Source organism: Xyrauchen texanus, chromosome 36 (genome assembly GCF_025860055.1).
Source record: "Xyrauchen texanus isolate HMW12.3.18 chromosome 36, RBS_HiC_50CHRs, whole genome shotgun sequence".
Taxonomy (NCBI): Eukaryota; Metazoa; Chordata; class Actinopteri; order Cypriniformes; family Catostomidae; genus Xyrauchen; species Xyrauchen texanus.
The window spans coordinates 25,743,691-25,768,547 of record NC_068311.1 but is presented as its reverse complement, the minus strand read 5'-3'; the positions used below and the strand labels follow the sequence as shown (position 1 = coordinate 25,768,547).

The window sequence follows — 24,857 nt, the reverse complement described above, 5'->3', positions numbered from 1 at the left end:
GGAACATAGAGTTCACAAACATTGGTCTATACAGTATACCCTATAGTACATGTCCAAAAAAACAAAAAAGACACCATCTCCTAATTAACAGTTTTGGCAATTTCAGCTGCACTAATTCCAGTAGCTACATAAATTCAAGCATAGTAGACAGTTGTTTAATTCAATTTAAAGTAAAATTGGGTGCACCAAAAGACCCTAGGATAACGGAGTCTGAAGTGGAAGAACGTGTCTGGCCTGCTCAAAGCCCAGACCTGGACCCCATTAAATATTTTCGGAATGAGTTGATATGCAGACTGTAAGCCAAATCTAAGGAATGTAGCCATTTTGTTGCCGCCTGACAATTCTGGTTCCTTTATTGGTTCCATTCACAATTCTTTTAGTACTTTTAGGAAATCAAATTTAGGAAAATATTATTCCTATTGGATTTACTGCCGATTAATTAAAAGCGTTTCATGTGCGAAAGTTTCCTAATTAACACATTTACACATTTACAGTTAATACAAGCACATGTTGGGAAGGGTGGAACCTTTGTAATGGGTCCACCCAGAATCATTACACTGATGCACACTTCACAACACAAACCAGAGCCCTTCTACCAAAGGAGCAGCAAATTTTGCATAAAATAGCATAACATGGAGGATAATCACTTCTGTGACAAAATGATGGAGAAAGGACCTATTTGATGTACAAAACAAGCCCAAATGGGACTAGTGAAAAAAAATCAAGGATTTTTCAGCCTATATAAGGCTCATTTTAATTACCACAGAAGCATGTCAAGGCTTAACTATCACCAAAAAGCAGAATGAGAGGTTTTTGTTTGCAAGAAATCTTCATATGAATTTCAAAGCGACATTGGTGTTGCCCTCTGATGCGAATCATGAACGCAGCTTCACGATTGCTGTAGGAAAGACGCCACAGTCTACTGTCGATTTTAACACGATTACACATTTTTAGCAACTTAAGGCACTAATTTTAACAGAAAAGGTGTGTTTACACAGACTTTTTAATTAAGTTTTTATATTCATTCATTATTTTTATAAAACACCACAAATTGCTACAAATCTCATAATGTGTAAGAGTTCTGAGTTCATTTGTTCAAAAATCAGGCTGCACTGTTCACGCTGGATGTTTTATGCTATAGATTCAAAAGAAATGGCTCATAAGATTAATTTGTTCAGGAATCTGACTACAAGGGGTGCTCTCTGTTTCTTGCTGTAGTTAGTTGCAGTGCTGCCAAATAGTAATGCAGAATTCAACAGCCGTTAATGTAACCATAAGTCATACAAATCATTTTCTTCCAGTATATTTTTTAAATAATAGAACCTTATTCTGAGAGCTCACTAATGCTTATGTGTCTGAGTGGGAGCCAATCCCTGCAGCCACATTCCAACATCTAGTGAAAAGCCTTTAGAGAAGAGTGGAAGCTGTTGTAGCAGCAAAGGAAGGACCAACACCTGGTCAATGCTCAAGGTTTTGAAATAAAATGTTCAACAAGCACATATGGTTTGGGTGTTTACTTTTGGTTATGATGTGTGTTGATGTGCTAGTTTGTGGCCTATTCAAAAATCGAGATCTAATAGATGGTCCCACAAAACCTTGTTTATTTTCTTGATTCACAGCTTTCAGAATGAAACTGGGAAATAAACAACTCAATCCATCTTAACTTTGCCTTACACTTTGCCCAGTCAATCTTTTAAGTGGTCTCGTTTCTCAAAGTCATGGAAAGCATAAGGTTTGATTTTGTGGTCAATAGAAGAGTGAACCCCCAATCGTTGTCCTGTCAGTTTTTCATTGTTGGCTCTTTTAACTGCCAGACTCTTGATACGATTCTCACTGATTGCGTATGACATTGGAATCGAACACTCTTTTTTTTTTTCCAGAGTAAGGTCACACACACCCTGTCCACACACATATTTAAACTCGATCAATATTTTATCAAACGACATATAAATTAATCGACTGAGAAAAGTGTTTGAGTGCCGTTTATTCCCTGACAAAAAACTGTAGAAAATAAATTATGAACACCCCATTGGGAACATCTATATCTTCACTTCCGTGCCACCCACTATATGTACCGTTCTATGTTTGTGTGTGTAACATTCCCTGGTGCATTTTGGTTGCGTGCAGCATTCAGGTTTTTTCCCCTTTATTTGACATGCTATGTCAAACCTTCCCTTCAAACAGCACCAAGCTTTGTAGAGGAATTTTTAGCAACATTTAAGACTAGCAAAAAAAACAGTAAAGTCAATTATTCATGGGCCTGTTGCACTGTTTCAGAGCTTGAAACAAATCCACACATCCAACTGCATGCTTCGCCTATTCATCACCTTTTAGCATAAATTGAACACTCATCCACAGGCTTGGGGAGTAACGGAATTACTTGTAATGGGATTAGGTTATCAGGATACAAATATAGGTAACTAATCCGTAAAATTTACGGATTAAAAAAAAACAAAAAAAAACATTATAATCAGATTACAGTTACATAATTTTTTTTTATTACTGACAGGAATACTAATTTTATTTTCTGACAAAAGAAATTGAGAAATGAAATGAATTTTCCTGACATAAAGTGATACTGACAGCTGTTTGTTTATATTGAGAGATGGTTTAGATGCACGTTCTCTTCGGGTTTTCTTTCGTGACTCACTTGAAGCACCTCCTACTGTCGCAAGCGCAAATAACACCTGTCTCACATCAGCACTCTTCTCTCGAGGCAAACAGCTGCATCATCATGATTGCCATGGAAGAACATGCATTATTTTCTTGGAACTTTCGACGTTATTCACTCTTTAAAAGAGAAAAGAGAAACAACATTAAAGTTCAGTGGAATTTATGCCTTCAGGCTGTGAAGATGCTCTCATTATACACAGACCTGAGAATTTGAAGATAATACGAGCTACACAGAAATCACATTTGCTAGGTTAACTAAAATTAGTTAATTTTAAAATGTGTTAAAAATGAGTTAGCCTTAGTGCTCAAAGAAATCCGTGGCCCTCATTTGCCGGGAGTAGGAATAGCTGCCAATACTGACACGATTTGCGCATCATTGCTCGTACGGCATAGAAAACCCTGGCTTGTAATATATTAAGTCCTGTATGTTGTTCCGTATTGAAGCTGAAAAAATTACCCTTCCCCAAGTGAATGGTACTTAAACCTTCATCATTTAAAAAAAACTCCGGAAAACCTGCTATGATTTTCTTTCCTTTTTCATCCCTGATCATTATTAACAAATACAAATTTTACACATAAATACCAAGTTCTTGGAAATATTAAGTTCTTAGGAAAGAAAGTTCAATTTAGAATTGATCTGATTTTGATCAATTATTGTTGAAAACAGTTCAATTGTCTGGGTGAGGAGACATTCTGGCAAATGTAACATGTTCAACACTTATAGTAATTAGGAATAAGTAACTAAAAAGGCACACTAAATATTTAAATATGTTTTGATCTATTCTTTAAATCTCGATTTTGTTTTCTTTTTGGAATAATTTTTTTTTACCCTTAAAAATAAACATAGAAATCAGCCATATACTGTACCTATCGAATACAGTCTGAAGTTAATGAATAGTGTAAATACAATTGCCTATACACACTAACTGCAATACATGGTAGAATTACACTTTACAGTGTTTTTGAATCTGACGTAAATCCTGTCAGATTTAGTTTAATGTTAACCGAGACATAATTCAGTGCACGTGTTCTGATTATATTTGATTTTTGAGAAATGTTCCCTTTCTGTATCCGACAGAGAACTCACCTGATTTCTTTAAAAATGCTGAGTTGCTCTAAATTAACAGCTCATTTTCTGTTTTCTTGGTAGGGTGCAGTGTACATGTTCCTTTTCCTTAGTTATAATAACAGCTACAACTGTATAATATTACTCATAATATTACTCAAACATGTTATTTTTGCATTCAAGCCATAATTTAAAGTTTTAGAGACCATATTGATTTGATTTTGACTTTATTTACATATGTGCCCTTGTGGTAATCCAAAAGAAATGAAAAGTAATAAAAGAGCATTACTTTCATATTAATGAAATATTCATATATCATATTAATTAATTTGATTACATTATGGATTACATATATTGTTAAGTAATCAGTAATCTGTAACAGATTACATTAAAAGTAAGCCTCTCAACCCTGCTCATCCATGATAACCTTTGCGTGACTTCTAACCATGAATAAGGGGAAACATTAGCATAGTAGGCATTAACTGTGACCGTAAATAGTGGCATTTGTTGGCAATCACATCAATCTGTGGGAAGAAATGCAGGTACTGATTTTGCAATACTCAAGGTAATTATTTTTCACATGAGTGATCATGAGTTTGGATTAAAGGTCTGATACATGAAGCTGATGTGCAATCAGACATCAGCTGATAACCTAATTATACTGGGTGCTTCCTAATCACTGATGCTGCTGTCATTTGTACCATATGCAAATAAAGTATTAAAGGGATAGTTCACCCAAAAATTTAAATTTTGTAATCATTTATTCACCCAAAAGTTCCAAAGCTGTATGTATGACTTGTTTTCTTTTGTGAAACAAACAAAATAAAAATAGGGAATTGAGCATAATTTAACTCAGAATAATCCTTTAATATAAAAAGCAGGTCATTAATTCTATATTCCAAATGAAACATAAAGAAAATATTTGTAAAACAATACAAGGTACATTTTAAATGCATTTGAACCTTGTTGGATATGGTTTTCATGAGAAATAATGTTCTGCCTATTTCACTAAATAAAACACATGTTCAAGAATGGTGATGGCTACCAAAATGAAAGACAAAAGTTATTTTGTCTAATGCAAATGTGTTGCTTTGCTCCCACCTTGTAAAATTGATCTTGCAAGGACTGTTTTATGATCTGTAATGTTTAACATGTTTTTTTGTCTTCACAAGTGTCTTGTAATCTATAACTTAGAATCCATAACAAACATAATAAAACAGTTGGTATAAAGTGCTAAGATTCAGAACTCTACAAACTGCCTCCACCAGTCCACAACATCAATTGGTGAATTTTGGTATAATATTGGTTACACTTTGTAATTTGTTTGCCATTTCAATAAATGCTATTAATTGCCATTTAAATTAAAAGCATCTACTAAATGGGAAAAATATTTATGTTCATTGTTAACATTACATAAAAAAATATCACACAAGTAAGAGTGTTTTATGGTCCTATATCAGCACTGTCGTAATTCGGCCGCAGTCGAGTGCAAAATGTAATCACAGCCATGCTGATTTAGGGCCATACAGCAGGATTGCGAGTGTGATATTAATTTGATACAACAGTTCCCTTTACAAAAATCTTCACTATGATGCTGCGCTTTGCTAAGCGCTTTTGGGAACAATCCTGCATTGTGACCAGCTGTAAATATGTGTGTAACACGTCAATGAACATTGACCGGAATTTATAGCCTCGGCTGGTGAGATCATTAGATGCACCTGTGGCCAGGCTATAAATAGACACGTCACCAGCGTGTCGTCAGATCCGTTTTCTTCAGAGCATACTGTGCTGTGTGTCTCACAAGCCTGTCAGAAACTTTTTCTCCTTTCCCTCTTTCTATATATATATATATATATATATATATATATATATATATATATATATATAAAATAGAAAAGAAAAGGTGGAAAAATGTTGGAGAAGCAAGGCAAACGATGCGTGTTTCACTGTCAACGTTCTATGACTGTCAGGGACACGCATCAGTTTTGTTTTGTTTGTTTGGGGGAAGAGCATGCTGCTCTCGCGTTGGGGCAGGGCGAGTGCGCGCATTGCAACCTACTTTCGGGCGAAATGCTTTGCGCTTGCCTCGCTTACTTCCAGGAGTCAGCGCCCAGTCTTTCATCGTGGGGCTCTCGCATATATCTGGCTGAGGAGCGAGAGACGGGTCGCTATATTAGTCCCTTCCTTTCTTTGATGACCTCCATGACGAGCTTTCTCACTCATGGAGGAACCCATATACTTCCCGTGTTCACGTACCCTCGATGTCTTTATACTCGACTATCATGGGTGCTGAGACACAGGTGTATTCAATGATGCCGCTGGTCAAATGGATCTCTCACCGGGTTCGGCATCATCACTCAAGAAACCCGCTCTCCCCACTAAGCCATGCATGACTACCTCCATGCTAGTGGTGATGGCTTATCAAGCGGCAGGTCAGGCTGGTGCTGCACTGCACACCATGGCCGTGTTACAGGCGTACCAGGCTGACCTACTGAAAGACCTGAGTGAGGGTGCAAGGCTCGACGAAGAAGCCTTTTCTGAACTTCGTCGGGCCACATATTTATCTCTCCGGGCGACCAAACAGACAGCCCGTGCCATTGGGTCGGTCTATGTCTGCTTAAGTCAGCACGGAGAGGCATTTATGGCTTAACCTTTCGGGCATCAAAAGGATGCCCCGGTTTTGCCTTCCGGACTCTTCTGAGACTCCATGAATACAGTTATCTCCAGATTCCTGGAGGCGAAAAGCCACGAGGAAGCCTTCGGGCAGTTTTTTCCTCGCCGCACTCAGGGGGGCGGGGCCATCGTCCACCCAGTCCCGCCCCGACTCTGCTAGGCAGACCGTGGCGAGTCGTGCTCCCCCTCGTAAAGACTAGGGTCAGGATCGTTGCCCTCAGCAGCCCCCGAAGCAGGACCTCAGGGTCGTGATTTTTAAAAGAAAGAAACCCTGATGGTCTTGTACCCAGCCTTGTGGGGGTGGTTTCTCTCGGGACAGGGCGCGTGTACCATCCACTTCGGCCCTCCCGATACCCTCACGAAACCTCTTCACTCCCGCCGCCTTTGGTGGTTCGGGTGACAGAGGCTTCCAACAAAGAGTTGGGTGTACCATTGCTTCCTGCCTTTAACCAGGATGCAGAACACTCGACATCCCCTCAACAGGAAGTGTCGAAATTTATACCAATCTCAGAGAACCTGGCAGCGTGGAAACTTCTGCCAGGCATTCTATGTGGGTTCTGAACACAGTAGAAATGCTCGCCGCCCTCCGCGTTTCAACGGCGTGGTTCCCACTACCGTGAAACCGGAGCAGACACGTCTACTGTGGAAAGAGCTGCAAAATCTCTTGGTCAAAGGGGCCATGAACGTGTTCCCCTTCCAGAGAAAGAGTCAGGCTATTACAGCAGATACTTCCTGGTCCCCAAGAGGGGGATGTCCGATTTTAGATCTTTGAGGCTTGAACTGCTCGGTCAGGGTGTTCAAGTTCAAGATGCTAACTGTCAAGACGGTCGTGTCTCAGATCCAACATTACTATTGGCTGATCACGATTGATCTCATGGACGCATATTTCCATATTTTGGAATATGCCACAGCACAGGAAGTTCCTGAGGTTCACTTTCGGGGACGAAGCCTTCCAGTATCGGGTACTTCCATTCGGCCTAGCCCTATCACCCCGCACATTCACAAAATGCATGGATGCAGCACTGACTCCTTCGCGGCTCCGGGGAATCCGCATTCTGAATTACATAGACGAATGGCTGATCATAGTGCAGCTCCAAGAACTGGCAGTTCAGCACAGGGATATTGTCTTAACTCATCTGGTTTCTCTGGGTCTGAGACTCAATATCAAAGAGCGTTCTCTCTCCCACCCGGAGAATCACCTATCTGGGGGTTATATGGAATTCGATCACGATGCGGGCACAGTTGTCTCCCGCTCGTATCACGTCCATTCAGAACACCCTGAGCAAACTCAGGCTAGGTCAAGGTTGCACTGTTCACCAGTATCAACAAATACTAGGTCTCATGTATACTCTTTATATCCCTGGATGCCCATATGTGGGAGCAGATTTACTGTCCAGACAAAAAATACCGACGGGTGAGTAGAAACTCCACCCATAGGTAGTGTAACAAATCTGGGTGAGATTTTAAAGGGTAGAAGAGGACCTCTTCGCCTCTATGAACAGTGCAATGTCTCCTCTACTTCTCCCTGAGTCACCCAGCCCCCCCTTGGTCTGGACGTGATGGGGCATACATGGCCCTGAATGCGTCTGTATGCGTTTTTCCCCGGTTCCTCTGCTCCCGGGAGTCTTGGCCAGAGTTTGCCAGCAAGGGTCTTGCCTCTTACTGATAGCACCACGTTGGCCGAACAGGGTATGGTTCTCCGAGATAATATCTCTCCTCGACAGCTCGCCTTGGGCGATTCCGGACCGGAGGGACCTTCTGTCTCAGGTGCAGGGGACGATATTTCATCCCCGGCCCTAATTGTGGAAACTTCATGTTTGGCCCCTGAAGGGTACCAACTGAGGGACACAGGGCTGTCACCTGAGGTTATCGAGACCATTCTTAGTGCTAGGGCTCCCTCTACCAGAAGACTCTACACCAATAAATGGGGTGTCTTCGAAAAGTGGTGTAGTTCACATGGTGCAGATCCAGTTAACTGCCGAATTGTTGCAGTTCTGGACTTTCTGCAGGAAAAACTGTCAGCAGGCATATGCCCCGCTACTCTCAGGGTTTATGTGGCCGCCGTTTCGGCTTGCCACGCCTTGATGGACTGTCAGAGTCAGATGCCTTTGGGGAGGCATCCTCTACTTGCTCGCTTCATTCGTGGAGCCATGCGACTGAGGCCTCCTGTTAGGACCAGAACTCCTTCATGGGACTTAGCAATAGTCCTGGAGGGTCTGGTTGAGACCCTCTTTGAAACTCTATGGTCAGCGTCTGACAGACTTCTGACTCTCAAGATGGTCTTTCTTATGGCATTTACCTCTCTTAAGAGGATTGGGGATCTACAGGCTCTGTCTGTTTTGCCGGCCTGTTTAGAATTTGCCCCAGGTATGGCCAAAGCTATTCTGCATCCTCATCAGTTTTTATGGCAGGCTCATGCCTTAACAAGTTCGTGATGCGGCAGGCTGTTCCTCACCGCACACGTTCATCGAACTTTATGGGTTAGATGTTTTTGCTACTCCGGACTCTTACGTCCTTGAGTCGACATCTCAAGCTCACGTCTGAACAAGTTTGTGATGTGGCAGGCTGGTCCTCTCCGCACACATTCGGCAAATTTTATGGTTTAGATGTTTATGCTACTCCGGGCTCTTACGTCCTTGAGTCAACATCTCAAGCTCATGTCTGAGACCTCTCGCGTTCTTGTGAGCACACTTCACAACTGTAGGGGTCCGGATAGCCCCAGTGCGGTGGCGTGGGTATTGCGTTCCCAAAAGCACTTAGCAAAGCGCAGCATCATAGTGAAGCTTTTTGTAAATGGAACGTCTCGGGTTACATGTGTAACACTTGTTCCCTGAAAAAAGCGGAACGAGATGCTGCGCTTCTTTGCCGCACTGGGACGTCCCAGGACTGCTCTTCAGAAAAAGATCTCTGACGACACGCTGGTGACGCTGGTGATGCGTCTATTTATAGCCTGGCCACAGGTGCATCTAATGATCTCACAAGCCGAGGCTATAAATTCCGGTCAATGTTCATTGACGTGTTACACACATATTCACAGCTGGTCACAATGCAGAATTGTTCCCAAAAGCGCTTAGCAAAGCGCAGCTTCTCGTACCGCTTTTTTCAGGGAACAAGGGTTACACATGTAACCCGAGACATTTTTTCAACAAAAAAGTAAAAAAGATGGGGAAAAACTGAGAACTGTCACAAAAAAATGCACTTGTGCCTGGAACTACATTCTTAAACCACGGATCAGTATTTTCTGTTGCTAGTTCAAAAGATGCACCCAAGCCTCCGTTACTATTTGCAAAACATCACATTTTGTTCTCTCCTCCGCCATGTTGAATGTTTACAATCTCCTCCCAATGTGGAAATTCCAGTAGACAGGCACCTTGAGTATGTTACATCTGCGCTGCTCTTAAACTTTAGATTAGAATGCCACGAACACAAGCGGAGTGATACAAACAGAAACACGACTGAGTGCCGATGGTGTGAGACATCAGTACTCTTGGAACATCTCTTGTCCAATCAGATTTGAGGAATGGAACTAACTGTTGTATTATACAGTATAAAATAATGCTTATACCACGGGTCTGTTGAATGCTTGATTCTGATTGGTTGACGGACGCTCTAACGTGTGCAATTATTTTTCCGGTAAACGAATGGCTAAGAAGTAGTTCCAGGTCTTGACCGCATAACGGTTTCATATCACTTCGCCAAATTATTTCAGTTATTTCAAAGAGCCGTACAGGCTACCACAGCAAAATAACCAATTAAACAAAGACATCGGTTAAGTACATTGGATAAGAATGACAAACAATGTCTAAAATATCTAAATTTATTTCAATTTCGATTGAAAAGCGTCCTTGTACTAAATGCATACTCACCCTTCAAGGGAAGTGCCATTCTTGAACCAAGACCATCCAGTAAACAATGCATACTGTACTGTTGGCAGCAAACACATAGACAGTCCAGACCACAGGTGTGTAAAAGGCAATATGTTCCAAAAGCCAGCAATGGAGAAGAAATACTGTATGTGCTCTATTTCCATTTGATGCAGTAGTGGATTGAGTCCTCAATTATGTCCAGGTAGGAAACATAGTCAGTGTGATGAGTGAAAAACTCAAGGGAGAAATTACAATAGGGGTTTGGAAAAATTATTCCATATTTTCCCCCATAATCTGATGACCTGGTGTGCTCTGGAGGGGGTTGAAAACAGAGAGAGAAAGGCCAATAATGAACAAAACACACTCACAAACTAAATTAAGTACAGATGTCTCAATAGTGCATCTGCCACACTAAACAGTACTGGGATGTAAAAGAGCTGCTATATGCACCAGGGATGACCGTAGACTCTAAGCCTTGTAAAAATTAAATACAAATTGTGGTTGCTATCTATATCATCCAGCATCTCAGTCATATTATTTCAACTCACTCAGCTCTCTTTCATACAATCTCATTTATTCACATTCCACATAGCACATGACCGAGGAAGAATAGGAAAGGAAAGATGCCATTACTCTTTAGGGTTGATGGCTGCCTCTTGCGGGACAGCGAAAGGAGTCATCAAATTTTAAAGTCGCTCCAATCTCGTTGAACCTTCTTCTCTTCACTGACCTGTGGGCTCGTCATGTCTGAGGTGGAAAGAAAAATAGCTGTGAGGGATGGGCAGGGTTGTGTTAGTGACAGGAGAGAGCGGTCTCAATGCTCACTCGTAAGACCACTCAAGGGCAGTCTGCTTTCTGAGGTGAAGGATGGCACACTTGCTGTGGCAGCAGAAATAGCCATATGAATTACAAGACCTCATGAAATCAAAATAGGAGTTTTGTGGCTTTTAGTTTATGTTTTTTTGAGGCCACATATATGTTAGTGTACTCTTAAAGTTGACTAAATTAATGATGCACACATTTAAATTTGAAAGTTTTTCACATCCGGACCAAAATGTTCAAGACATTCACAGGCTTTTCAAATTTTTGTCTTGATATTTTTGTAATATCTTGAATGAGAATAAGATGGCTGTGATGTAAAAGAAAGGCATTTGGCCATATATAAACGGATGAGCCCTTCTATATAAAAAAAAAAGGTGTTCGTCAAGCCATTTCATTGTTGTTATAGTGCCTCTAGTGTTCATTTCACCAGGAAAATGAAGTGTTACTGTACATACTAGAGTACAACTAGCCACATAAAAATTATTTTGCAAAAATGTAGGTGTTAAGTAGTAACAGGATTCTATGAGACCAGGCTAAAATCGGTTGCCTGGGACAATTGTCAGTTATAAAGATTGGCAGTCATTATACAAAAACATTTGAACATGGAGTGCCAGAGAGCTAATAAAGTAACTTACAGGTGTCTTCCTGATGCATATGGCGCCTGGGGAAAACAAATTGTCTGCTGATGCCTTTTGATTTACAAGAAGCAAATGTTTTTCTGTCAAGATCTGATACTAGATGTTCACAACTAATCAGTAGACTGTTTGTTGCACATATGGAAAAGACAATAAATACATTTCCAGAGCACTCCAAAACACCAATTCTTCTGATGTATTACACACAGCCATTTAATATATTTCTGTACCATTTATCAAGGGCATGTTTGTGGGATGCCATTTTTGGATCCACAGTTCTACAGAAACACAATTAAATGGTGAAATATTCTAGAGGTGTCATGCTTTTGAAGACACAATACTGTACATTGAAATTCACATCCTCTGCTAACTTATTTGGCTTATGATTACTTTTAATTCCTAACCATTTGGTACTTTGTGACTCACAGGGTCAGAGGGGAATCATGGATGTTCAACCACCTGCATCACAAGCTCCTGACTGAATGGACTTTATCATTTTTATGATTTAAGTTTGAGGTTCTCTTGTATCCATCGTCATTCATCTAGAAACTGCAATTACCTGATTGGACACATAAATCTAAATTCCACAAAGGAAAATCACTTTAAGAAATGCTTGTACATGGCCCATTGAATCAGGTGAATGACTCTATTCCTGGCAGTAACAGGAATCTTTATAGATGCACTCCGAACTGCAATAAAGTGCACAGGCATTGTTAAAAGTACACTGTCAATGGGTTATGTGAAATGTGCAATTGCCTGAAAGCAACCTTAAACATTTTAAATCACAAAAGTAATGTGTCTTTTGGTTTTAATGACACATTCTTTCTCATAATTGCTCAACATTTTGTTTTAGTCATATTTTACTTACCCTCAGGCATCTCTATGCTTGTCCCCTCTTTAGGGGACAGAGAAGACCGTGTCTTGAGCTCTATGCAAGTCCTGGAATGGTGCCTTTGACTAGGGGATACTATGTCATCTGATGCCATTGCAGAGTCTGTGGCTGTGGAGTCTTTTAAACAAGTAGCAGCACCTGAAGCCCCCCCTAAACTTGCTACTGGGACCTCTTGCCCCTCCACAATTTTGGAGCTTGAGCGCGGGACCTGCCCCGCTGCTTGCCCCCCATTCGTCTGTGATCGTACGTTCGTCATGGCGGTTCCCTTTGCGGAATCCACCCCATGATTGCTGTAGACTTTATATCTGATCATTAGGATGATGATGAAAACAAGGACAGAAGCCACGATGATGCCTCCGATGATGATGATCATGGTGCCGCCCAGGAAATGGCTGCGCAGTGACTGGCACTGACTGTATTCTGTCTCTGTGACAAACGTGACACAGCCCAACTGCCTCGTGGCAGTCAGCGAGGTCATGCCATCGTCATAGACGGCCAACACACACAGATCGTATTCCCGTCCTGATACCAGGTCTCGCACCAAGAAGTCATAAGTCGTGGAGGGAATCATCCTGCAAGCAAGAGTTGAACATTAGCATGTATTCCACAGATAATACATTAATATATTTAACATTATACTTGTCCAACAAGTGCATGTATTATTGCAAATTATTCAACATAAAATAAAGAACATAAAATCAACAGCAACAACGTTGTCTCGGTCAAAGATTTCATCTAAAAACACTGGAACACTTTTAACACTTTCTGCTTACTGAACGTCCATCCATCTATTTCAAAGCTGAGGTGCAAGATATTATCGTTTGAACAGCAAAAATATTATAAAAGAGCAGAATATTTCAAAACAGCAGAGTTCCACCGAGTTGAAAAGGAACAGTTGAGTCAAGTTGCATGTCAAGTATAGCAGCAACAGAAGAGCAATGGGCTTTGTTCCATATTGCTGCACATTTTGCCGTTGAACTATTGTGTACCCTGCAGACAGGTCTTCACAATAGTATAACATTATATAGTTCATTTTAAGTGCATAAAACAATAGAAACATTACATGGACAAACAGTAATGAACATGAAATCAACAGCAATGGCATTGCTAGGTCAAAGCTAACAGCTCAAAACTCCACAGCTGAGGTGCATATCTTACTGTTGTAACGTTAAAGGAGCACATGCTCATAATGTTCATCTGTGAGACTATTGCTCTTCGGAGTAAGAATGTGATGATATTAATATGAAAATGATCAAGAAATTATTAACAATTTACAGCTGTAGCCTTGTTAATATGTAATCATGTAATCATGTAAAAAAAAGTAACTGTATTCCGATGACTACAGTATTTATAATGCAATTTAATCTAATTACAATTACTTGGTTTTTACAATGACAAGTACAATTACTTGGAGGGAATATTTTCTACAGGCAAACGTGTATAATTTATTGAAAGGCTCCATCAACACACCAACCGATGTTAAAATAGATAACCATGACCTTATATTGATTTCCATTTAAATAAGTGTGACATAAGTAGAAGGTCTATGGGCAGAGTGTTTGTGTGTAAAATGTTGAAATGATGACTGTTTGCTTGAATATTGCTTATTTAATTTATAATGTAATAGTATTATGAACCCAGCAATGAACACTTTTAAATAATAAAAAAAATCTAAAATGTGTGTTAATTAATTTATAAATATACTGTTCTTTGTTAATTCATGTTAGTTAATAATGCATTAAATCATGTTAATGTATTCAGTTTAGTTAAAAATGTTAGTTAAAATTTTAAGTTAATTTAATGAAGAGTTAAAAATGTGTTAATATATGAAGAAAGGTCCTGGTTACTTTAGTAACCTCCATTCCCTGATGGTGGGAATGAGATGTTGTGTCACTGTAGTGACACAAGGGGACATACGGGTATAAAAGGAGCTGGCTCTGTGCCTGTGCCCACACAAGAAGTCTCGAGAGTGAGCTAGGCTCAGCCTGTTGTCGAGATAGTTGAGGATGAGGATGTCCACCTCCCTTACTTTTGTGAAGGCACAAGGCGACAGGGACAGACCGAAGGGGAACAGCAGAAAGGGCCTGTGCCGAGGTAAAATCGAGATGTGGAAGTACACGTCATTCAGGTCTACCGCCGCAAACCAATCTTGATGCCGGACACTTGCTAAAATGCGTTTCTGCATCAGCATCTTGAATTGGAGTCTGTGCAAGGCCCGGTTCAGAACTCGTTCAGAAATCCTTCTTCATCTCAGCTGGAACGACAGGCTCTATCACGTCCTTCCACAGAAGGGTCGCGATCTCCACACACAGGGCGGCCGCATTCTCTACAGGCCCTGGACGGGAGTCTCGAACGATTCTGCCTGGTGGCGGCGTTTTCTGGGCACAGGTGCACCACAACCACATTATCCACCTGGGGAATTGCTGAGAACCCCCTGGCAGCCCCACCATCAAGGGTAGTGAGACATAGGAGCTCAGAGATCGGGCCCGGTCAGTAAAAGGTGCCCCCCACGACCTTGTGAGCTCATTTTGCTCCTCCGGGAAGAAAGGGACCGGAGCGGTGCACGGCCATGAGCAGCTCTCCGAGCCCAAGAGCCAATCTATCAAGCCACGAGGGTTCAGGGCAGGGTGAAGGGATCCACTCCTGTCTAAATATAGTATATATTGCTTCTCGGGAAAATATATCTTGTTTTAAGTATTTTTAGATCACTTTAATTTCAAAACAAGATTAAAACTTTTGATAACAATAGGATTTTTTTATTTTGCTGCAGTGTATTATAGGCTAAGACTACACTCTCTCTCCTTTTGGTTCACTTTGATCCATTTTAGCTCACAAAAAACAAACACTTTCTTCTTAATAGAGCTGAATATGGCCAATAGTCTTCATAATAAGGCAAGCACACAGTATATTATGATTCAATACATCGTGAGCCATCACGTTATAATCTAGAGAAAGAGATTAGCATCCCCGTGCCAGAGTGTGCATCAGCAGGATGCAGTTTCAATCTCTCCCCCTTTAATTGGGTCACTTCACGTGACTCAGAGAAGCGGTGCTGACCACACAGAGAAATTCCAGTTTCAGATTTTGTTTATTTACGACACGCTTCCTTATTATTTGAACTTTAATAAAGGATGCATAAAGATATATCTTTTTTTTAGATGCTCTAACATGCAAGTTTTGCTTAACGGAATGCCAGATCTGGCTCCGCTTTATTTCACAATGATACTGTTTCTGTATTTACTTATTTTGTATTTTTACATTATACATCACCTTGCATCTGGAGTGTGTGCTGTGCTTTCTTTCTCACCTCAATCAGGTGCAAGCTGCGGTTTTGCACCATCATTAATTTCATATGATCTCATGTAACGTTAATTGAGATCAAATTACTATTCGACAACCAATCTTTTTGTCAACAATTATTTTGTCGACGTTGTCGAAAACATCTAATACGGTTAATGTAAAACTAATGTTAATGTATACAGCCCTAAACAGCCTTGTGTCAAAATAATGATAGTAATAATAACTATTATTATAATTACTACTAATACTATATATAATACATTATATATATATATATATATAATGCTAATAATCATCATATAATATTTATTATTATTTAAGAATTGCTGATTTTCTTTCTGTTTGAATTGTATTAAAAATGCCACCCTGAAAAAATAATACATTAAAAAGGAAGGATGGAATTTTGAAGCAATTAATGTGGTAATTTGGAAAAGGTACTATTCTGGGGCATTTATTTGTGTGGACTTCACCTTAATGTACTACAGATGAGACAACATGTGTTTCTTATTAGTGCTGGATCCTCCAGGCTCTGATCATTATTATATTCTGTATTTCTAAGATGTTCTCTTTTCTCTTGAAATGAAATAAAACATGGAGGGTTCTTTTTTACTTCACTGAGCATAGTGTGCCCTTTGAGTCATCTTGTCTGGATGGCCACTTTTAGGGAGAGTAGTCACATTACTAAACTGTCTTCATTTTTAGACAATTTGTCTAACTGTGGTCAGATTAATTCTGAGCTCTTAGAGATAAATTTGTAACCCTTTCTAGTAACAATTCTTGATCATAGGTCTTCTGAAATCAAATTTTTTTTGAGGCATCACCCATGTCAGCAGATGCGTCTTATGAATTGCAAACTCAAAATGTGTGAGTGCTTTTTATAAATCAAAGTAGCTCTAATCCACACCTCTGAACTCGTTTCACTTATTGGATGCCAGGTTTGCCAACTCCTGAATCTGAGCTTTTGTTGACGTTATTTTCCTAGGGGATCAGATACTTTTTCCAGCCTACACTGTGAATGTTTGAATGATGTATTCAATATTTACAAGAACAATACTGTAATGTTTGTGTTATTAGTTAAAATAGATTGTGTTTGTTCATTAATGTAACTTAGATGAAGATCAAACCAGAATTTAAGACAGGTAAATGCAGGTAATATAGTAACAGGTAAATGCAGTAAATTCCAAATGGTTCACATACTTTTTCTTGTAAATGTGTATCGATCTCATAAAATATGAATGTTGACTACATAATATTACCTTTGGGAATCATACAAGTTATTAGTGATGTGACATTCACTATGTCTGTGTTCATTAGGGTTACATGGTATACTGGTACTAAAAATGACCAAAATGTGCTGCTATTGAAAATTATTTGGCAGTGTGACATGAAGCGTAGAATATAATGCGAGATTTATAAAAAATAAATAATATAAACAAATGCGCATTTACAGAAAGTAATATTATAACTTTCATTTTACAATTTATTTCTAATCCCAATCTATATGTGGTGTTTAACATGAATATGATTATCATCAAGCTGACTATGTCATGTTTTTGTGAAAGCAGTAATATGAATAGTCATATGACTGTGGCAAAAACACCTTTGTTAAATGTGTAAGTAAAGCATGGGGAAAGTTATATAGTTATTGCAGATCTATATTGAGTTTAGTGTTTGCATTTACTATGCACAGATAGACAGCATAACTGTATATTCAAAGGGAAGCATTGACCACACAGTGTAAAAAAAAAAACTTCCATCAATTAAACCAGCATGCACTTTGTTACAAAATAAGGCACAATATGAGAAAAAATAGAATGGATTTATTTAATTTTCAAACATTTTCAAAATGATAAACAATTAGGGTTGTACTAAAAACTTTCACAGCCCATCCCTAGCACTGCCCAAGTCAATAGTGATGTACCAGAGATCATACCATAGCCAAAATTTTGATCCAGCCCTAGTGCACTGCAGAGTCTAGCATTGGAAATCTGCAGGTAAAAAGCTAATTTGCACTCAGTTGTGAAGATTGAGTAAGCCTGCAAGATCAAAAGAGTGTGAACTATTGAACCAAAGAGTAGAAAAACATGCCTTTCTTAATTCCACAGAGGTCACTGAAATGTCAGTTTGGAAGATTTCTTCTTCTTCTTTTTTCTTTGCTTCCTTTGTTTTGTTGTTGAGGATTTGGTATTGTTAAAGCCTATGTCTTAGAATATCAAATCTCAGAAGACAGAAAGAGATCTCTGTACTGTGTTACAATGTGGCAAAGGAAAGGGTTGCAACTTCTGGCTATCGATTATAAAACCCTCTTTTGAAGTGCTCTAATTTGTGTCTTTTCTTCTGTTCATTTGACGAGAAACTATGAACTTATCTTTGGTTTTCCCACTGAAGATGACATGCGTCAGATCCCCTTGCACCTTAATTCATTACTCAGACACACTTCACAGTCTTGCTTCATTTGCATGCAGTCAAGGGCCTTTTTTTGTCTGTTTTTTCATCCTGTATGACATTAGAGCCACCACTGGAGTCTGAGTTATTTCAGAGGTATTCTGGGCCTTCAAAGAAACTACAAAAATTAATTTAAAAAGGAATGAGCTGCTAATAAAGAAACAGATGGATAATACAATAGAGCACTATTGTGCAGCTGTGGCACAATAAAAATGTTCAAATGAAAAGACTCATTATTCAGCGAACAATTGAGAATTATTTTCTCTCTGGTGCTAATAGCGCCACATAAATCAAAGTTGGTATCCATTTTTGTGGTGTGGCTTATAATTTCTTTTAATAAAATGAATAGTTCCAACTGTAAATTCTGATTGGTTTGACCACGTCTGATGCCATTTTGAAATTGTAACTCACAGCCTTGAGTGGCTTTTTACTTAAATATTAAATTTTGTTTCAATATCACATGTCTGAGTGTTTCACAGTTTAGTACTGAACAGGGAACATTTCAGAGTTTATATAACATAGATCACACAAAAACATGCATTTGAAAAAAAGGGTAGACCTATTAAAATAATATCCTTGAAGAAAAACTACTTTCCCTATCCAGCATCCAACCAACAGCAATAAAACATATTACACAGCGGCATATATGCTGCATTGCATCGAGTTAATCTAACTAAAATGCACACATGCCACAAACCAATCAGTGATTTAATAACTTCACTGACAGACAAATATTAGAAAATGATACTCTCAAAGAGTAATTAAATAATATTCTGTGGGAAAAGCAGCTTTTTTATTGGCAAAGTGAAACATTACCATATAAATGGAACCTTAAGAAAAGTAAAACAAGTAGAAATAGTAAGGAACTGTCTCATTTCCTATATGTTAATAGACCAATGATGCACAAATTACAACTTATTTGAAGTCTCTGGATAGCCTGGGGAACGGTGTTAAGGAAGCTACTTAGAAACCTTCACTTGCCAAGCTATTCACATTTTAAAGTAGTTTAACAACAGTCAGGCTTGCCTTTTCAAAGTGTAGCTAGCTACACCGCATCATGCTGAGTTAATATCAAAAATAGCTAATTCAATTAAAGATACTAAAGGAGACAATATCCTTTAGATAATTATCAGTTTATATACTCTAAATATATTTTTCTAAAATAATGTGTGGCATAACAACAATGAGGATGTAATTTAGGGTGGCAGTATAAACTAGACCACATATAGTATGTACACTAAATAGAACCGTGTTGTAATGTGTATTTTGATGATTCATGTGTTACATGACTTTTATTTTGAAAAGTTTAGTTCCCGTTTCATGTCATGTGTTCCTGGTCACGTGATGTACTGTTTTCCCTCCATGTTCACGTGTCTTGTCTTTATTGTTTCATTGTTTGATTAGCTTGTTTAGAGTTCGGTTTGTTAATTGGTTTATGTTCACCCATGTCATGTATTTAAGCCCTCTTGTTTTCCATTGTCCCTTTTGTGTGTTTGTTAACGTTGCCAAGCCCAAGCCCAAGCCCAAGCCCAAGCCCAAGCCAAATTTCTAGTTAAGTTCATGTTTATGTTTCACATTTGTGGTTAAAGTCTTTGGATTCCACTATTAATAAATTGCACTTGGGTTCTTCACTCCATCATCTTCGTCATTGCCATTGCCAGCAGCAACGTTACATGTGTATTCTATAATAGAGATATATAGGTTTTTCTTCAACTTTGGGCATTTTAGCTGTGAATTCTTAAAAAATAAATCAGAATTGTTTTTGTTTTAACACATTTATTTTATTATTTTTTTTTATATACTAACAATGTCCAACATTTTATGTAACACTAGAGGCCCTACAACAACCCTTGTAAAATTCTAAAGTTCGTGGTAAATATGCCGTACACTTGCTGCAAATTTTCCACTAGTTAATTTCGCATGTGAATGATCTTGTGATTTGCCACAAATGTTTGCCAGAAGTGTGCAGATTTTTTCCATTACTGGTGAACCTGCAACAATAGACAATTTGCCGCAAAGCTCGTTTGTATGTAAAAAAAAATCAGTGACAAATTTGCCATGAACTCTCGATTTTTGCAAAGGAACTGTGCGTTTTATTCACTTTCACACAAATCACGGGTACTATGGATGTTTATGACTTTATAAACACTTATTTTTCACTCTCATACTCACACCATGCTGTTATTATATACAACAGTTAGTTCCGGTCTTAGAATCTGATTGGATGAGAAACGTTTCATGGTCTCTGATGGTCTCACACCATCAGCACTCGGACACTTCACTGTATGTATCACTCCGCTTATGTTCATGCAGTTCTAAACTAAAGTGTAAGAGCAGTGTATATGTGTTAGGAGCTACTGTATGTGTGTCTCTTTATATATATATATTTGTTTTTAATTACATATGTTAGCCTGCAGGTGGTGTAATATGAGCCAGTCTGGTGATGTGAAGTCAGTCAGTCAGTGTTTACATACAACAGCACTACGTGATCTCTCATATTACTACTACACTACTAAAGCTAGGAAATAGCTTTAAATGAACAACTTCGGTATTACAGCTCATCACAGCTGAGAGACATAACAGACTGATTAATTACACAACTCAAGGTGCTTACCTCTTACTGGACTTTCCACATTGGAGAGGGCATGCTGTTTAAAATGGCGGAGGAGAATGTGGTTTCTATAGTGATCAACTCTTGCACACCGGCTACCTTAAAATAGGGAGATATACCCCTACTTGGATGGCTTTTTTTCCACTGAGAAAGCTGATCTTCAGAAAGCTGACAGCATCTCTGCTTGGGTGTGGCAACAGGTGATCTCACATGCTCCATCTCTCTCGCTCTCTCTCTCTCTCTCTCCACACACACATATCCACATCCTTGTTAATCCAATAACTTGTTAAAGATGGCACAAATAGATACTATTTCTGAAGTGACATTTTTGCATTACTAACAAAGGCTTGGACGCATCATTTGGTTTGAACCAGTAATGACAGATTCTGATCTGTCGCATAAGAAAATATTTCTATGCACAAATGTGTTTTTATGACTGTACTCAGTTTTTCCTATATTGTTTTTAATTTACTTGTTCATTGAACTGTTATCATACTCACATTCATGCTATATGGCCCTAAATCATCACTGACCTACGGCCTCGTGCCCTCGGCCAAATCACAGCAGTGCTGATGCAAGGCCATATTGCACTCTTGCTCATGTGATATTGCTTAAATATCAAAACACTTTTAATCTAACAGATCATTTGAAAAACTATACATTTTTATGCTTGTGTAGCCAAATGTAGGTGTTAACATATACCCTCTCCTCCCTGGGCAGATAGCATGGATGGTTTGCCCTGTATGCCCAAACATTGCAGTCACATAAGTAAAAACATACCGTGTAAACATACAGTGATGTGTTTGATGTCTGGGCATTCCTGGCTTTCTCCTCGTGTTTGGTACTTTTGAATCGTGCAGTTTGGGTCACCCGTTTTCTTCGTTGTTTTAAGTGAATCGAAGTATGTGTGCAGTGGGAATGTGCCCTAGATTTGTAAAATCTCTGTGTCCGTAACTGTGTGCCTGTGTTCCATAGCTGGACCTGTGTGATGGTGTTCCATAGCACGCAGATCTTTTGTGTGTGTTGCTCCGGCACCGTAAGTATGAGTTTAATACGGTGTGTTGTAATCACAGTGTTTGGTTTAATGTTTATGTTTTAATGTTTATATGCTGTTGCGGGTTATGTGTGTAGGTTGGAGGCGTGTTTCTCTGTTCATCTTCAGCCTTGAAAGGTGTGAGCATGTATGTGCTGACAAGGGATCCCAGATCCGGGCTGCTCTGAGGTTTTGTGCTTGTTGGGTTTTGTTTTTTCTTCCATCTGTGTGGTCTTATGATGTTTGTTTTGAATGTGGTTGTATTAAGGTAATTTTGGTGTTGTGGAATTGTTATTGTATATTTATAGTTTTTCTTATGTTATTTGTTTGTCAAAGCCCAAATAGTGCAAATTTTTCTGCTACTGACAATGGGTAATTTTCTGACAGAGCAGTTTGGTTTGTGGAGTCACCGATGGTGGTAATGTGAAAATATAATTTTATTATTTTTGTTTGCTTGTATTTGGAGTGAGGCTATTAAACTAGAGTGCTGTGTTTTTATAATTTTTTTGCCCCCTTCCCCATCATGGTGTGCTGTGAAATTCAACTTTTGAATACAAGTTTATTTGGCGTGGGGGCACTGGTGTGAGTATAGGGTGTGCTCCTCTTGTTTGGGTTGGTCTGGGGGTTGGCCACCACTCTCTCTCTCAGCTCCAAAGCAACATATTTTATTCTGTGTAATTGATTGAAGGTAATTAAAAGGTATTGAAATGTATTGAGTGTTTCATAAGGGACTCAAGTTTTATGTTGATTTTAGTTTATTTTATATATAAAATAAATGTAAATAGTTTTTTTCTAAACTGTCTCAGTCCTCACTGGGAATAACAAACATGTGGCCATTGGAGCATCTGTTTAGTTTAAAAGGCTAGGTTGCGTAGTTACCTACATTCTCAATTTAGTGAATCTCTCTCCTTCAGCTCTATGTCCCCCACCCCCTCACACCACATTTGTATTACAGAACCACCTACATTTACACACTTATTCCAAAGAAAGTGCCATAGAAGTGACCTGAAATTACATGATTACTATAGTAAATTTTCATGTCAAATTTGCTTTTAAACTCTATCGGTCAGGTTTAGGCGTTTGTTAATGGTAAGGATGTGCGTTTTGTTCACCTTTATTTTTTTAACACTGTTTAGGTTAGGGAGGTATGCTTTACTCAAAACATCAATCTAATTTTTATCTTCAAAACCCAAATCTGATTACAGTATAATTTCACTCACTTTTGAAATGTGTAATTGGGGGCAGTGGTGGCTCAGCAGTTGAGGCTCTGGGTTACCAGAAGGTCGGAGGTTCAAGCCCCAGCACCACCAAGATGCCACTGTTGGACCCTTTAGCAAGGCCCTTGAATTATTCTATCATCTATTCTAATTAAGCATGTTTTTTTTTTGGTTTGAAAAATTGTTGCCAGATATTTATGATAATTCCCACCACACTGTAATTTCCAGCACATCTCAAATTCTGTATTGTGTTTAATAGAATTCTGTGATGGAAATGATGTTGTGTGTGTGTGTGTGTGTGTGTGTGTGTGTGTGTGTGTGTGTGTGTGTGTAATAAAATGGCTCCTTTTAAAAAACTCCTTTTGTTTTGCTATGCCAGATTTCATAGCTAATTCCATAGCTATTTTATGTATCCTAAGTACACAATCCAAGAATCCTCTAGCCTAAACAAAATAAGTAAATAAATGGCATGTGCACTTACACAAACATGTTATGCCTTCTTATGTCCAAATATACATTATAATCCCATATGTGCTTTTGGGCTGTGTAGTACAACAATTGCCACCCGCTTTAGTGTAGAGGTTATGAGCTAAAAACTCAATAACACTGAACACATTGCAGATTTTTCCTATGTGGGCAGCAGTTTTACCATACATGAGGATCTACTAAGCTTATTTATTTGCAAAATTATCAGAGCTGTAGTCTCTTGCAGACCTGTTTGATAACAAGGTTTTGCTAGGGGAGAATTGCAGATTTCAATCTTTATGAGTTTCAAGTAGATCCCTGCTTCAGAAAAATTGGCTCTTGTAGGTTATGATATTCAGTGCTGCTCAGTAGTGTGAACCAATTTATTACAGTGATTTATCTCACATCAGGCAAGAGCTAAGAGCATGCATGCTAACTAGTCATTGAAAAGCTTTTTTATTACAAAATGCATCATTCTTATTCAGAAGTAATCAAGGTTTCAAAATTATCCGTGCAAACTCAAAATAGTCCGATTTAGCTAGCTACCTGGTCAAAAAAACATGGATTAACCATTGAAAAATAGTTCTGAGGTGCTCCATAAGGGCAGCTGGTTTGCTAATGAGCTATGGAGATGAGTAAAATCAAAGGGTGTAATGCTATTGATTATAACTGACTTATTCCATTAGGGTAATACAAGAATATGTTACTAGAGTGTTTCTAACTACAAAATGTACATTATTATTTAATAATTGTGAATGGTGGATTGATTAAAGTGTCTGCTTGTCTTTAAATTCAGAGCTGTTTTCATTCTGAATTACAGTAAATGTCACATGTTTTATTGAATAGTATCTGTCTGCTAACTTATATTTGATTTAGACAGCAGAAGCACACACAATTATCCAGACAGACACCATTTTTTGCCCAGCCTAAATACCTTGAACACAATTTGACAAAGAACATAAATTTTTTTTATTTAGTGAACATGAAACAACATACTGTAGTATTATTCATACAAAAGAATTGAAAATACATGATTTAAATCTAGGAAAAACCCAACCTTTTTAATCCTGGAATTCCTCAGCATCATAAATTAATGGACCAAGCATCAACAGTCTTACTGAAGGCCAGTCTTTGCACAATAAAATGGTCAAGACATTCT

At 38.7% G+C, this 24,857-nt stretch overlaps 1 protein-coding gene across 1 annotated transcript in view; it reads right to left on the bottom strand.

The window, feature by feature from the left end:
• Positions 1-24,857, bottom strand: part of LOC127630077 (leucine-rich repeat and fibronectin type III domain-containing protein 1-like protein) — a 191,281-nt gene that overhangs the window by 15,094 nt on the left and 151,330 nt on the right. Inside the window, exons 4-6 of the mRNA XM_052107487.1 lie at positions 12,604-13,199; positions 10,912-11,025; positions 10,279-10,590 (exon numbers count right to left, since the gene is read on the bottom strand). Of these exons, the coding sequence (XP_051963447.1) occupies positions 10,958-11,025; positions 12,604-13,199 (664 nt within the window). The 3' untranslated portion in view covers positions 10,279-10,590; positions 10,912-10,957. The remainder of the gene's footprint in view (positions 1-10,278; positions 10,591-10,911; positions 11,026-12,603; positions 13,200-24,857) is intronic.